Source organism: Populus nigra, chromosome 17 (assembly GCF_951802175.1).
Source record: "Populus nigra chromosome 17, ddPopNigr1.1, whole genome shotgun sequence".
Lineage (NCBI taxonomy): Eukaryota > Viridiplantae > Streptophyta > Magnoliopsida > Malpighiales > Salicaceae > Populus > Populus nigra.
The window spans coordinates 1,374,520-1,389,612 of NC_084868.1; the positions used below are offsets into that span (position 1 = coordinate 1,374,520).

The following is a 15,093-nucleotide window of genomic DNA, read 5'->3' on the forward strand; positions in this document are numbered from 1 at the left end:
CTTCTCTGTAAAGAACTGGGATTTGATCTCATTGTGCTCCTGCTCAGTGCCATGTTACTTTCATTGCTGTAGTTCTGCCTCTTGTATTTTCTTTTTAACAACACAACTGCATTCCACCATCGAAGTTGCGGTTTGGGACATGCATTTTTAAGCACCCTAACAAAAATTTACCTTTCAGCACCAGTTAGCCTTTTGTGATTAGAAATAGATCACATGTGTATAAGCAGAATCACAAACAAACTCAAGTTTTCTCTGCTGAAATTATCAGTTGCATGAAGATATGCAGGGCATAGAATCAGACTCGTGGTTCATATATATCTAGGCAAAGTGGATGGGACTCCGATAATAATTGGGTGGCACCACCGCAATCTTTAAGTGATGGTGGTTGTGGGGTTTAGAAAATGTCACTTGGTGGTTCAGGATCGAAATCTCCAGTTACATACAGGATATCCTTTCTTCGTACTTCATCTCTATTGTCTTGAATGTGGTTCTTTTTGTGCGTTGAGGACATGGGTCGAAATGAGCTTGCACTCTAAACTCTAACTAGATATGATTGAAACTACTTTGATTTCCATTCACTGTCTTTGTGCCAATCATGCTTTCAGTTTTCTTTAATGCATTGCATGATGCAATTCTAGGAGAAGTTAATTGATCCTCTACCATACACTGTGCAACGCAATCCAATATATTTCAATTAAAATACATGTTTTTATGATTGTTTTTTTCAATATCCTTAATATTTTTTTTTATTAACGTGGGTGTCCGAACCGGTTTGTGCATATCTCGACTAATTCCATGAGTTCTAAAATTAAAAACCATGTAAGCCTCCAATGACCTTAAGAGGACTCGATCTCGTGACTATTAGGGAGCAAACCCAAGATCTGACCAATTGAGTTATCCTTCAAGATTATATATTTAATTTTATCTCAGTTTCTAAAATATTATTACAATCTTTTATGCAAAAAAAAAAAAAACTAGTAAATTCTAACAATTTTGAATAAAAAAATAAAATAAAAAACTATTTTCTTCAAATTTCTCAAAAAAGCTTGTGCATGAAGGAATTTCTTCTCTATTCTTCACCATGAATATCTTTTTGTGCTAGCCTTCTTGTAACAAATTTGATCATTCAAGATGATAAAAATAGTTTTATTGAATTAATGTCCTTTGTGTTTTAATTTGGGTTCCTTTTTAGGTTAGATCCGAGCTGGCTTTGATATCCCTTCATAGAAAGGAAATTTTACCTGCTTTGACATAAATAATGAGGATTTTCAGAAATAAAGAAAAACGAATTAAGATTTTATAGTGTACAATGTTAATTTGATTCACTTGGAAAATCAAGATGAACAGGATAACAAGGTTCTTAAAATAACAATCTGTCCTAGAGAGATTAATTATGCAAGATGGCAATGAGTTACAAAGTTCAAAGTTCAGTTCAGTTCAGTTCAGTCCAGTCTTCATGGGAGCCCATTAATCATGGAACCTGAGCTGCTTCTTCTGTCTCAACTGCATAAAGAAAACACAAGTTTTTCTCAGAACATATTGAACAACAACACTAGTTGAAAACAAAACAGAAACAATAAAAATTAAACAAAAAATAATACTAGCAAGGAGATTACCTGGTTATCATGGCCACTTTTCTTCTTCCTGCAGTTAACATAGCCTTAGCAAGCAGACAAGCAAAACATCTAGTAACCAAAAATGAAAGGACAGACGAACCATGATTTAACATAAAGTATCGAAGACATTTTAAACATAAGAAGTAAAGAGAGATTAAGGAAAATAGGGCATAGTCGCCGCAGATCATCTTGTATGCAACATATTTTCGGGCCAGCTATGTTCTTGATGCATGCTCCTTTACCTCCTCCTATCAGCCTCAGCAACAAATGATGAATTGTAGATTCTAAACAATATAAGAACACAAATCCCAACAATTCAATCATCTTTGCATTTGATATAAAAACCCAGAAGCCAAGCTTAACAATTAAAGCAAAAACTATACCCCAGCAGACATAAAGCAAAACATTATTCATATTTCATGTATAAAAGCATATTCAACATTTCAAGCTCAGGATTACAATCAAGCAAGTGACCTGGTTATTTAGATTTGGAGGATTGATTATAAATCCTAAGCCTTAATTATGTCCCATTCTAGCTAATTTAACAGCACCCCAATTCTAAACTAAAACTGATAACTAATTTGCAAATTACTATGTAAACAATGGAAAAACACTAAACAGAAAGATAAAAGAACAAAAAGCAAACGGAGAAGAAGACATACCTTTCTGGATGCTGTAATCAGCCAATGTCCTTCCATCTTCCAGTTGCTTGCCAGCAAAAATGAACCTCTGCTGGTTTGGTGGAATGCTTACTCATCACAAATCGTCATGTTTGATCACATATAAAGTATTTGATTTTTTTTAAGCTGAAACTTGAAACTTTCAAGCACAAACTATCAAAAGAAAGAGATCAGAAAAGGGTTTCACCTTCCTTGTCTTGATTATTGGCCTTGACATTGTTGATGCTGTCACAACTTTCTACCCATATCCTGGAATTTCACCTAACAACTTAAATTATTAGATTGAGATAGTTCTTTGACATGGTATCAGAGCCTTGATGACCAAGCGGTCACGGGTTTGAATCTCATTATCCTCATTTATTTGATAAAAAATTAAGCACAAGGTAATGTGAGTCTGTGCAAGTTTCAAGCCAAGGGCTTTCATTTGAGGGGGTGTGTTAGAAAATAATATAAATCATATCCTGAAACCTCACCTAACAGCTTAAGTTATTAGGTTGATATAGTTCTTTAACAGGGTTATGGATTTTTCGGTGAGGGTTTTCACAAAAATCTACATCTTTCCCTTCTCTCTTTCTCTGTCTATCTAAATAAAGGTGCTCACTTTTATGTCATGCTATATAATTTTTCATAGAGAGAATCCTTGGTGACCAAGTAACTTTACATGGAACCCTAAACTAATACCCTTGAAAATACTTATTGTCCATGCATGATTATTCCATACTGGAAAAAAAAAGGTTAACATTTGCATTCTTTTTATCATTATTAAACAGTTATTTCATTCTTTTTTTTAAGTAATTGAGAATATTATAAATAAGGCGTCCCCATTAAGAAGATGAGGGATGTTAAGGAAGATTACATGGGGAATTAAAAAACATAAAGAGAGCAAGGAATCCATAGCCCCGACTAGTTAGTCTAGTTTACGATACATTTAGGATTTCTATAAAGATCAGAGTCTGTATAGCTGAAATTTTTAACAGAGAACTTCAACCAAAAGGCCAACCGATAAAAGGTGAGGTCAAAAATCACATCCTAGTCTAGAGTTTTGGTGTCAAAGATCATATGGTTGCGTGCTATCCAAATTGACCAGTATAATCCTTTACAGAGAAAGGTAATTGCCTGACGCTGAAATTTTCCTTTTACCATGCTGGACCATTCCTGAAGGTTATGATTTGGGTCTTTTGGCAGACAGCCTATACTCCCAAACCAACTAAAGAGTCTACCCTTCTTATTCCTGCAAAGCAAAAAGGGTTAAGGAGGTTAGGACTTGGGAATTGGCACTCCAATTTGAGTTCCAGATTGGACAAATAATCATCAATTCCCTATGAAATGACTCTTTTCTTTTCAATCTTACAAAATAAGGTCAATGCAATGTTCCAAAGAGGAAAAAGAAATTGTGATGGTAATTCCTATGCAGTCTGAATTCTTGGGCAAAGAAGAAAAATAAGGAGCATTTGACACAATCAACATTTTTGCCTCTTGATCGAGCAAGTATCAAAAGAAGCAACCACATATAGAAAGCCAATTTCACAACAATAACATACACTTAATCGTCTTTGATGATAGCATGGATTAGAAAATAGAACATGAAACAACGAAGTATACAGTTTTTTTAACAGCTCAATCAATTTATTGGGACGGGTCAGTTCCACAGTTGCGTAGAAATGTTCACAAATACCCGACTTAGGTTCTTCAGCAATTCAAATGCCAAATGGTAAATCCCTCTAACACAGAAGTTCAAGGTGTAAAAGTTGCTAAGAAATTAAGCATTTTGTCACGTTAGAGTAAAATTTCAATTTGATAAATAGGTTAGTTCCCCCTTCTTTTTTGTAGGGTAATACATAAGAAAAGCAAGAAACTTATGTAAGTATAAAAAACCAACAATAAAGGGATAATGGGCATAACTCCAGAATTCCCTTCTAGTATAGCCCATGTCTTTTGTTCTTCAGATTTCTTGATGTTGCCCTGAATCCACTCGGACAATGGTCTTAAGATCGAAAGTGCAATAATCGTTTAGTTCACTGCCCACCAAAAACCATAAGTTGGTTCTAATAAGGATTAATAAAGATTAAATCTTTTTTTATTATTCTAAATCCTAGTTTTATAAGGATTTTAATTAATTAGTGAAATAAGAATTTTAAATTCTTTTTATCTAGGAAAACTTTTCCTAACTCAATTAGGAATCCTTCAATAATATCTACTCATCTCTTATTTTGTTATTGTTTTACCAACCCTCCTATATATATATATATATATATATATATAGCAAGTAATACCCCAACCTTCCTCTGGTGCTCCTCTCTTATTTTCTTATTGTTTTTCTAAGAATTTAGTTGATTAATTACTGATTGTCTTCCAAACTGATCAAAATTCAAAACCATGCAAATCTTTGTGAAAGTCCCATAAAAAAAAACCCTAACGCTCGATGTGTTATCTTCAGACACCATCAGCAACGTCAAAATTAAGATTCAAACTAAAGAAGAAGTCCCACTAGACCGGCAACGCCTAATCTTCGCAGGGCAAGCATCTTGAAGACAACAAAACCCTAACCGACTACAAAATCTAAAAGGAGTGCACTCTCCATCTCATGCTTAGGTTTCGATGGGGTGCTGAGAAGAAGACACACAACACACCACAAAAGGTCGAGCACAAGAAAGAGAAAGAGAGTGGCAATATGGAGAGGTTGAGGAAGGAATGCCTAAAGTGTGGACCTGAACGTTTATGGCCAACCACATAAATAGGAATTATTGTGGTAATTGTAGGTTTAGTTTTGTTTCTGATCAAGAGAGTGGAGGTGCTGATTAGAAGATGGTGAGGGAACTGAAATCATACGATAGAAGAAGAAGAAAAAACTTTCCAGCACAAGATAGATTTGTGGCTTATTTTGGTTTTCCATAAATAATAATTTGGGTTTTTTATCCGAAATTTTGGCTTCAATAGTTCCATGGCTTGTGAATTTTGTTTCTTAATGCAATTTTATGGTTTCTCTGAAATATATTTATGGATTATAAGTTAATAAAGATCATAATTGTTTCTATGAATTGTGGCTTATGGCATCATATGGTAATGAATTTGGTTTATTTCTTGGTAAGAGAGGAAGACTATACAATAAGTTATTAAGTTTAACGTTGATAGTTTTAACACTATAAACATAGAAAAGAGAGAAGAGAAGAGCAACTCTGATGTAGAATACCCATAAAACACAACACACAAGCAGCAACATATGTTGGCTTAGCAGTATAGATCAATCGAACTTTATTTCTAACAGCAACATAATGTCTAACTCCAACATCTGTCAAGAGTCCTGCTTCTTTACTAATAAGGGTTCGTACTAGCTAGACAAACTCTATCTGGCTAATATCTTAGCTGAATAGCAGATGTAACAGCAAAATGATTTTTTTTTTATGTATTGTAAAGAAGAGATAACTATTATAATTTATTTTTAACTTTTAGTTTCTAACACAATTTAAAATTATAAAAATTCCAAAAAAAATGTCTTTTTAAATAAAACTTAATCAATTATGATAATTTTAGCACTATAAATAAAAACAAAAAAGGAAGATAAAAAGAAAATTGTTGTGTTGAACACCTAAGGTGTAATGGTTTGGTCTCGATTTAGAAACTTGAAATATTGCTTTTATGTTATTGTATAAGCTATCATATATTTGGAGAACTCAACCCATGATAGATGACTTGTTCTCATTCTTATATTTAGACGTTGACTATCACGTATTTGAATTAGCAAGTATGTATTTATGTGATTTGACTTTGTGTTTGAAATATCTTTCTTGAAGTTGCAATCTCGATTTGGAAATTTTATGCATGTGTAATATTTTTTGTAATGGTGTATAAATTGTTATTTATTTTGATAGCGCAACCTGCATCAGGTGATCTGTTTTCAAATTCCATCTTTAGATAATGATTAATAAATACTTGAATTGACAAAGGTGATCTGTTTTCAAATTTCATCTTTAGATAATGATTAACAAATACTTGAATTGACAAATACATATTGATATGCATTTATGTTGTGAGCAAATTTGGGTCAGATCAAGTGATCTCACCATCGAGAAGTGATGACTTTCAGTCCTATTTCAATCCATTTAATCCTTATGAGTTCAATACCCATTAATAATTAACAATTCATACGGGTTCAATGCCCTACTGTTGTCTATAGGGATCATATTGTCCTCAAGCTTAAATCCAAATTCACACTCTTAGTTTATACTTTATAACAAAATATGTCATTTTCAACAATTATGAGCACAACAAGCATTTTTTATTTTTTAAAAATAAAAACAAACATGTAAGATGTAAAGAGTGATTGTTATCTTTCCTATTATATAATCTTTTTTACTTGGAAATTCTGAAAGACTAGCTAAAGTTTCTAAGTATCATAAAACTAGGTGATAACTTCTTCTTTTTTCCTTTTAATTTTATCATTTTTTACCAAATAGCTCACCTCAATGCTTCACATGACAAAACTCGTATAACTTGCTCCACCTTATCTTGTTGATTCATTTTCTCTCATGAATTAGCTAGGAACATTAAAATTCATCAATGGAAAGTTCATCAATATTCTTAAATTTTTCTATTAAACACATAACAAAATTAAATTTTGATATCAACTATTGACAACTTTTTAATAATGGTGATATCCTTTGTTTTATTACCATGGATTAATATCTTATTAATGAATATCATCCTTCATGAAACATAGTTTGTAACTGTCTCTCTCGTATTCATTATAATCATTATAAGTAATTTAAATTCCATTCATGGTGCTTGATGTTGGTGTCTCATTGCTCTACATGTTTTTTTGTTGGTATTTTTTTCTCATGAAATCCTAAATATCATTAGAGATATCCTTGTAAAGAATAATTTATATGATTGATTGGTCAATGATTGGAAAAAATATTTATTTGCTTTCAAATCCTTCAATCATTATCCTTCTATTATTGGTGTTTTTTTAATATAAACAATAAGTTGAGCCATGGAAAGGCAAAACCAAAGACCTAATGGATCAGGGTCAAAGAAAAACAAGAGAAGACCTGCACAGAGCAAGGCCTAGAAAGAACAAGGTAGTAGAATAAAATGATACAATACCCAGTTGAGATGAGAATCTATCAGCTAGAACGAGAAGATCCTTACACCTCCAAGAACTGATACTCGGTTTATTCATCCATTAAACCACATTCGCAAAATCTGACTCAATTACAAACTCCTTTCCAGCGAAGTCCTGTCTGTATGATGCTAATTCCAGGTTAACAACAACAATCAATTCACTTCATTTCATTTTTTAGTCCCCACAGGAATTGAAAACACTCCCAACATAAACCCTTGATGATCTCGAAGTACACCTCCAATCCCTGCCACTCCAGGTTTACCAATAGTGGATCCATCGACATTCCATTTGAGTATTTGTTCTCTTGGGGGAGACCACCTTACAAGTGGACCGGTTTTCTTGACATTTGACCATTTTTTCAAACCATCAACAGAGATCAAGAGCACAATATGGGAAGTCAGAGTGAATGCCTTTAACCCATACACATAGCCTGGTTAAAACAAGGAGTAATATGATTTCATAATCAAGATCTTAATTACTGAAGATCAAATCGTTCCTTATCAGCCAAAGTGACCAAATGATGGCAAAAAAGAGCATAAACCGTACTTTCCTCTAAACTTTACCTTTAACAAGAACTTCCCATTGCTGAAAGAGTTCTGATAAATTACTTGGAAACACCATGAGCATAAACCATCCATTATAATTATTCCGGTCGGTGGTTCAATTATTCATTCAGGAACAACCTGCTAATACTCCTTAGACCTTAAGAAATTTTTCATTAACATGCTCCAATGATCATAATGACCATCAAAGCGTGGAATGGCTAGTTGAGTAAAATTTTCAGAAGCCATGATTTAATTTTGTTGCGTTGGATTTGTTGCTGTCGTTGAAGGAGATTTTGCTGCTGTCGATTTGCTGCAACGTTCTAGTTTCTACTATGTTTGATTTTCTTGCTTCTAGGGAATTTGATATGCAAAAATCTTCTGCTGTTGTTATTCTGCGCTGTCTCTATTTTTGTTGCTGCTGCCACTGACTTATAATTTATGCTTTTCACGTACTGCTGCTGTTAGATGTTTTGCTTGTTGATGCGTCAGCTTTGAGTTGTTGTGGAGGCCTGCTGCTAGAACGTGTGGCTGTTGTTGGTGGTGTGATTTGGAAGCTGCTGTCGTGGTCTACTACTTAGTTTGTGATCTTTTTCTTAAAAAAAAAAACTATTGCTGGGTTCTTTTCCTCTTCCTTGCTCTATGAATCAATCAAACTTTGATATCAATTATTAAAAATACTAATAACTGTTTATTTATTGAAAAATAGTTTTTTTTTTAAGTAAATTCCAGAAAAGTAAATTCTGGAAAAATAAATTAATTTTTGATGTTTAGTAGTGTAATGAAAAATAAGTTGGAAGACAATTTTCAATATTTCATTATGTCATGGAAAATGAATTAGAAAATAACTTATTAATGTTTTATTTTTTTCAAGTTTACTAAAATAATGAGGAACAAATCTTACAAATTAAAAGGTTGAATAAGAATGAAATTGAAAAAAAAATTATAAATTATCTCAAATTTAATAAATAATAATCAAAATAATAAAGATCAAATCTAATAAAAAAAGTGAAAGATGAAGAAATTAAAATAATAACATTTACTATTTCAAAAATTATTTTAAATAAAATAAGTAATAATCAAAACAATGAAGACTAAATTTAATAGATAAAAAATTTTAATTAAAAAATAATAAGAAAAAAGCAAATAATAATTATAAAAATGAGGATCAAAATTTATATAAAAATCAAATTCTAAGGGATGAAATTGAAGAAAAAAATATTTAAAACAAAATATATATAACAATCAAAAGTTTGAGGACCAAATTTGATATAATCAGCAAATAATTATATTTCTAAATTTTTCATAATTTTCAGAAAGTGTTTTCTACCCAAAATAAAAAGAAAACACTTTCCTGAAAATCAAGTCAAATTTTTTTTTAACTGAAAAGTGTTTTTTGTTGACCAGCTTTTCTAATAACAAATAAACACAGAAAAATTTAAAAAATCATTTTAAAAAATCATTTTTCATCAAACAAATAAGACCTAAATACTTGAGTATTTAACTTTTCAAACTCTTATTTCTTTATGTTCAGCCCACAGAATTTTAAAAAACCCTATAAAAATTATAGGATAAATATAAGCTGAAGCTATCATTATATTCCAACAAGATTCTAAATACTAGTTTAATATAAGAATTCTAATTAATTAGTTAAACAAAAATTCTAGATTCTTTTTATTATTTCAATGAGGATTCTAAATACTAGTTTTAAAAGGATTTTAATTAATTAGTCAAATAAAGATTTTAAATTCTTTTTTATTTAGGAAAAGTTTCCTAAATCAATTAGGAATACTTCTTCTACCTCAATAATAATTAATATCTGCTCCTCTCTTATCTTCTTATGTATATATTTCGAGTACTACCCCAGCCTTCCTCATTGGTGCTCGCTCCTCTCTTATAATTTTCTTATTGTTTTTCTAAGAATTTGGCTGATTACTGATTCTCTTCCAAACTGACCAAAATTCAAAGCCATGCAATCTTTGTGCAAGTCCCATCAGAAAAAACCCTAACGCTCGATGTGTTACCTTCGGACACCATCAGCATCGTCAAAACTAAGATTGAAACGAAAGAAGGAGTCCCACTAGACCGGCAACGCCTAATCTTCGCAGGCAAGCTTCTTGAAGACAACGAAACCCTAGCCGACTACAAAATACGAAAGGAGTGCCCTCTCCATCTCATGCTTAGGCTTCGAGGGGGTGCTGAGAAGAAGACATACAACACACCAAAGAAGGTCAAGCACGAGAAAGAGAAGGAGAATCTTGCTGTCTTGAAATTTTATAAGGTGAGTGATGAGAGTGGCAACGTGGAGAGGCTGAGGAAGGAGTGCCCAGAGTGTGGACCTGAACGTTTATGGCCAACCACTTAGATAGGCGTTCTTGTGGTAATTTGGGGTTTAGTTTTGTTTCTGATCAAGAGAGTGGAGGTGTTGTTTTGAAGATGGTGGAGGAACTGAAATCATACGAAAGAAGAAGAAAAAAATCTTGCACAGGATAAATTCTTGGCTTAACTTGGTTTTCCATAAATAATAATTCGAGTTTTTTATCCGAAATGTTAGCTTCTATAGTTCCATTGCTTGTGAATTTTGTTTCTTAATGCAATTATATGGTTTCTGAAATATATCTCAGGATCATCAGTTGATAAAGATCATAATATTTTGTAAGAATTGAGGCTTATGGCATCACATGGTAATGCATTTGGTTGATTTCTTGGTAAGAGAGAAAGATTATACAGCAAGTTACTAAGTTTAACATTGATAGTTTTAACACTTTAAACACAGAAAAGAGAGAAGAGATCAGGAGCAACTCGATCTGCTGTAGAATACCATAAAACACACAGAGAGAGATAGAACTAACAGCACCATGCCTCAAAATGGAATTAGGCAGCCAAGCTGATAAACCTGGCACGCCTTCTTTATCCAGTAAAAGCAGCAGCATGTGGTGGCCTTGCAGTATAGAGTCTAACTCCAACATCTGTAAAGTTTAACATTTATAGGGTTCATACTAGACAAACCCTATCTGGCTGATATCTTAGCTGAATAGTAGATATAACTACGCAATCGTATAGAGAAACCTCATCATTCTGTTGCCCATATATATATATATATAAATATAGATTTAATTTTCTTCCCTAGCTGTTGCAGACGCTTAAGTCCATGTTGGAAAAGAAATACAAGTCAAAATGAAATAAATACAAGGAAGGATATCTCAAACCAATTTTTTCTTAGTTTTTTTCTTTTTCTTTTTGGTAACTAAGGTGTTTTTGTTGACTGAAAAATGAAAGAATAAATATTTCTCCATTTAATCTCATTTTAGTCAATATGTCAGCGAAAAAACAATTTTGAATTTTAAAGATTTTGAAAAAAGAAATAAAAAGAAAAACACCATAAAAGATAAACAAAGTGTCTGCTATATTAATTTTAATCCCACTATTTTATAAAATTTTCCACTTAAGTTTCTCACAGTTTAGAATTCTCTATATTAGTCCTGTAGTTTCCAAAAATGAAAAAGAAAAAATCAATGCAGCGCTTGACCATTATTTAGCTAATAGCTAACTAACGTGATAATTAATTAATATCATTAAAATTATTTTAAAAAAAAATCCGAAATTCAGTTAGTCATCAGCTTCTATTAATTATTTAACAATCAAGAGACATATTGGACATTAATTTTTAAAGCACTTATGGGATCAAATGTAGAAACTTAACGTGTGTTGCATACTTTCATGATATTTTAAAAAAATATTTTTTAATTAAAAATATATTAAATAATTTTATTTTTATAAAAAAATATATTATTTATATTATTATATCAAAACTATTAAAAAAACACCTTAAAAAAATTAATTTGATATATTTTTATAAAAACACTTGAGAAGTAGAAGTGAGCTACTTAAGTATCAAACAAGCACTTAACTACAGAGATTAAAGTGAAATTTTTGTAAATCTATAAGGACTAAAAAGTCAACTTCAGAAGCAACAAACGAGGAAAAAGCCTCATTAATTTTTGTAAATCCTATTCTTAAAAATTCCAGACTAAAATGTGGCTGTCTTCTGATCCGTCTCCTACAAAAGACAATGTCCCATGATTGGCTCTGCAGGCATTTTTAATTACTGTTTTTGTCTAAAATCCAAATAAAAATGTTGTGTTGTATATGAATATCACCTTCAGTACTTTTTCTCCTTTGTCCCTTCCTAATTCTAGCCTCCGGGGTCCATGAAAAATCTCATCTTCGTTCGTTTTCCTTCTTGTTTTTCAAGAAAAAACTGTGGTTATTGACTGGGTTAATTTGGTGGTTCTGCTTTGGCGTTTTTTATTCTTTGCTAGAAATTTCTAGTTCCTCAAAGAATGGGAGCCTGTTGCAGTAAGGAACCATATTCTGACGGGGTGGTAGAGGATGCTATAGAAGAGAAAGAACTAGAGGATGAGGAGGAGGGTGATGTAATTGTTGGAGATTATGGAGCCCGTTTGAGGTTGTATGGACCTTCAAAATATACATCAATGTACACCCAACAAGGAAGGAAAGGGATCAATCAGGATGCCATGACTGTTTGGGAGGTGATAGAAAATGATATGCACATCATTCATTGTTTTTTTTTTCCCTTGTCAACTTATCATCTTTTCTCTAATGATCTATTCATAACCTCTCATTATGTTTTGGTAGTTACCATATTTCTTGGCCTTTGATTTATTTTCCTTTTTGTGATTGTAGTTTTAATTAATTTTCAATCATTGATTTTTCTCACACATAGGATATGTTGTTTTATGGATCAATGCAGATAATTCAGAAAGATTCATGAAGATGAAATTCAAAATTTTTGCTGTAATATTGAACTTGTTTATACATATTTTGATGCATGTAATGACATCCCATTGCCTCATGCATATAGTTCTTTTTCTGTTGTTGCCTGTGTCCCATGTTTTCATAGTTTTCTTTGGATGTTGCTTGCCTTGTCAATACGGCTACGACAATTTTTCGGGTTTCCAGAGAAAGTTTAATTTCCCATGTATTTTTATTGTATGCTTGTCATGTATCTGTGTGTTATGATCTGGTGTTCTTATAATCACCCTGCACCTGCTGAGCACAGGAGAAGAAATATTGAAATTTTTCGATTAATTGCTGCCTTCATTGCTATGTAGTTGGTGATCTGAAATGCATTGCTCTGACTTGAGAAAAATTCGTGAAAAATATATAGGTTTATAATTAGCATCATTCTCAGCATTGTAGGGCTATGAACAGAAGTTTTTATATCAGTTAAGCTAATTTGAGGTTTAAATTTGAGAAAGAGATACCATGCCTCATCTTCATTTATGCTCCAATTAGATGCAGTATGTTTGCCCTATATACCTACATCGTTCTTTTGAATGGTAGAACGTGAAGAATCTTGTGTATTCGACTAAACTTTGAAGCTTGATTCAGGAATTTACAGGTGATAAAGATATGCTTTTCTGTGGAGTGTTTGATGGTCATGGTCCCTATGGTCACAAAGTTGCACGCCATATACGTGACACTTTACCCTCAAGGCTCTCTAGAGAAATCAAAACATCACAGAATAATAGCTTCAAAAGTAGAGATGCTGATGGAAAAGGAGATAATAGCGATGAGGTCAATAAAAACAAAGGTGGCAAAGATAGTGTCGACGATGATGATAGCAGCAGTCTGCTGTTATCTTCATGGGAGGCTACCTTCACCAAGTCCTTTAAGGAAATGGATGAAGAACTTAGCCTTGATGCCAGCATTGATAGCTTCTGCAGTGGTACTACTGCTGTAACTATAGTTAAGGAGGTATAATTACACTCCAAGTAAATACATTGTCAATGGATAGACATTTATATGTTGTGTGTTTCTGACATGTTCTTTCTAATCTTCAGGGAAACAACCTGATAATTGCCAACTTGGGTGATTCTCGTGCTGTTCTTTGTTCTAAGGGCCCAAAAAATCAACTCATTCCCATCCAATTGACTGTTGATCTGAAACCGAATATTGCAAGTGGGTGTTTTCTTAGTATCGTTTCAATTCATGGCGAGAATCATGAAGTCTAACAATCTTCTTTTGATTCTTACTCTCAGGTGAAGCTGAAAGAGTCAAGAACTCTAATGGCAGAGTTTTTGCATTGGAAAAGGAACCAGAATTGTTCAGAATATGGATGCCTGATGAAGATTGTCCTGGTCTAGCCATGGCAAGGGCTTTCGGAGATTTCTGCTTGAAAGATTATGGCCTCATTTCAACTCCGGAAGTTTCTTATAGAAGGGTTACTGATAAGGACGAATTTGTGATTCTGGCAACTGATGGGGTAAGAGGAACAAAAAAACAAATATTTTTAAATATAATCGAAGTGTCTTATAAAACTTATCGATTAATCTGCTAGTGTCAAGAATGGGCCTTCTGGACTTTGAGGATTTTTGTTGTATTTTCAGGTGTGGGATGTGTTAACAAACTATGAGGTCATAAAGATTGTTGCTTCTGCAAGGAAGCGATCCATGGCTGCTAAATTGGTAGTAAAGCATGCTGCTCGTGCATGGAGAAGTAAATTTCCTGGCAGCAAGGTTGATGACAGTGCGGTTATATGCTTGTTTCTGAAGAATCGGACTTTGTTAACCAGATCTTTCTCTGAAGTGACCCAACTCAGTGTAAATCATTCCGAGCTTGAAGGCTACTCTGACATGAGTCTGGCCAAATTCGAAACCTATTCTGAGGTGAGCCGGGCCAGTCTCAATCACTCAGAGATTGCTGCAGTTCCTGAGAGGTTTAGATCCAAGAAACGAGAGGGAAGCTCTGAAAATGCCGACACTGATTTTAACTCAGAGGAGTATGAGTTTCCTCATTTCAGATTACAAAAAGTTAATTCATCCGGAAAGTTCCCTCGACTTCGCAAAGTTTTGAGTCGACGAAAATCAACCAGAGCTTACAAAGGTGTTGAAACTGTTGAAGTTTGATGACAATCTTCTCTGTCCGAGACCTTGTAATGAGGTTCTGCTGAAGTGGTCTGCACCTCAGGGAATTTTTATGCCTCATTTGTACAAATATAGGAAGCCAAGGACCATGTTGGGTGCTCCCCTTTTCGCATTAAATTATCCCTTGATAAGAAATATTGATAGATAAATGGTCATTGGAAGCACGCTTCACTATTTGGGGAC

The 15,093-nt window shown here is 33.1% G+C and overlaps 1 protein-coding gene and 3 pseudogenes across 1 annotated transcript; 3 read left to right on the forward strand and 1 right to left on the reverse strand.

Annotated features, from left to right (window-relative positions):
* Positions 1 to 1,467: 1,467 nt before the first annotated feature.
* On the reverse strand, positions 1,468 to 2,852 carry LOC133677500 (ubiquitin-like; annotated as a pseudogene).
* Positions 2,853 to 4,672: 1,820 nt separating this feature from the next.
* Positions 4,673 to 5,098, forward strand: LOC133677125 (ubiquitin-like; annotated as a pseudogene).
* Positions 5,099 to 9,908: 4,810 nt separating this feature from the next.
* Positions 9,909 to 10,453, forward strand: LOC133677501 (ubiquitin-ribosomal protein eS31 fusion protein-like; annotated as a pseudogene).
* Positions 10,454 to 12,303: 1,850 nt separating this feature from the next.
* Positions 12,304 to 14,892, forward strand: LOC133677503 (probable protein phosphatase 2C 65). The gene is made up of 5 exons (XM_062099585.1): positions 12,304 to 12,513; positions 13,376 to 13,741; positions 13,828 to 13,945; positions 14,026 to 14,249; positions 14,374 to 14,892. Exons 1-5 carry the CDS (start codon positions 12,304 to 12,306, stop codon positions 14,890 to 14,892), a joined length of 1,437 nt encoding a protein of 478 aa, XP_061955569.1.
* Positions 14,893 to 15,093: the final 201 nt, after the last annotated feature.

Excerpts from the sequence above, each read along its gene's own strand:
- LOC133677503 (XM_062099585.1), top strand. The coding sequence starts at position 12,304 with ATGGGAGCCTGTTGCAGTAAGGAACCATATTCTGACGGGGTGGTAGAG. Across the intron at positions 12,514-13,375 it reads ATGCCATGACTGTTTGGGAG|GAATTTACAGGTGATAAAGA; the intron begins GTGATAGAAAAT and ends AGCTTGATTCAG. Across the intron at positions 13,742-13,827 it reads CTGTAACTATAGTTAAGGAG|GGAAACAACCTGATAATTGC; the intron begins GTATAATTACAC and ends TCTAATCTTCAG.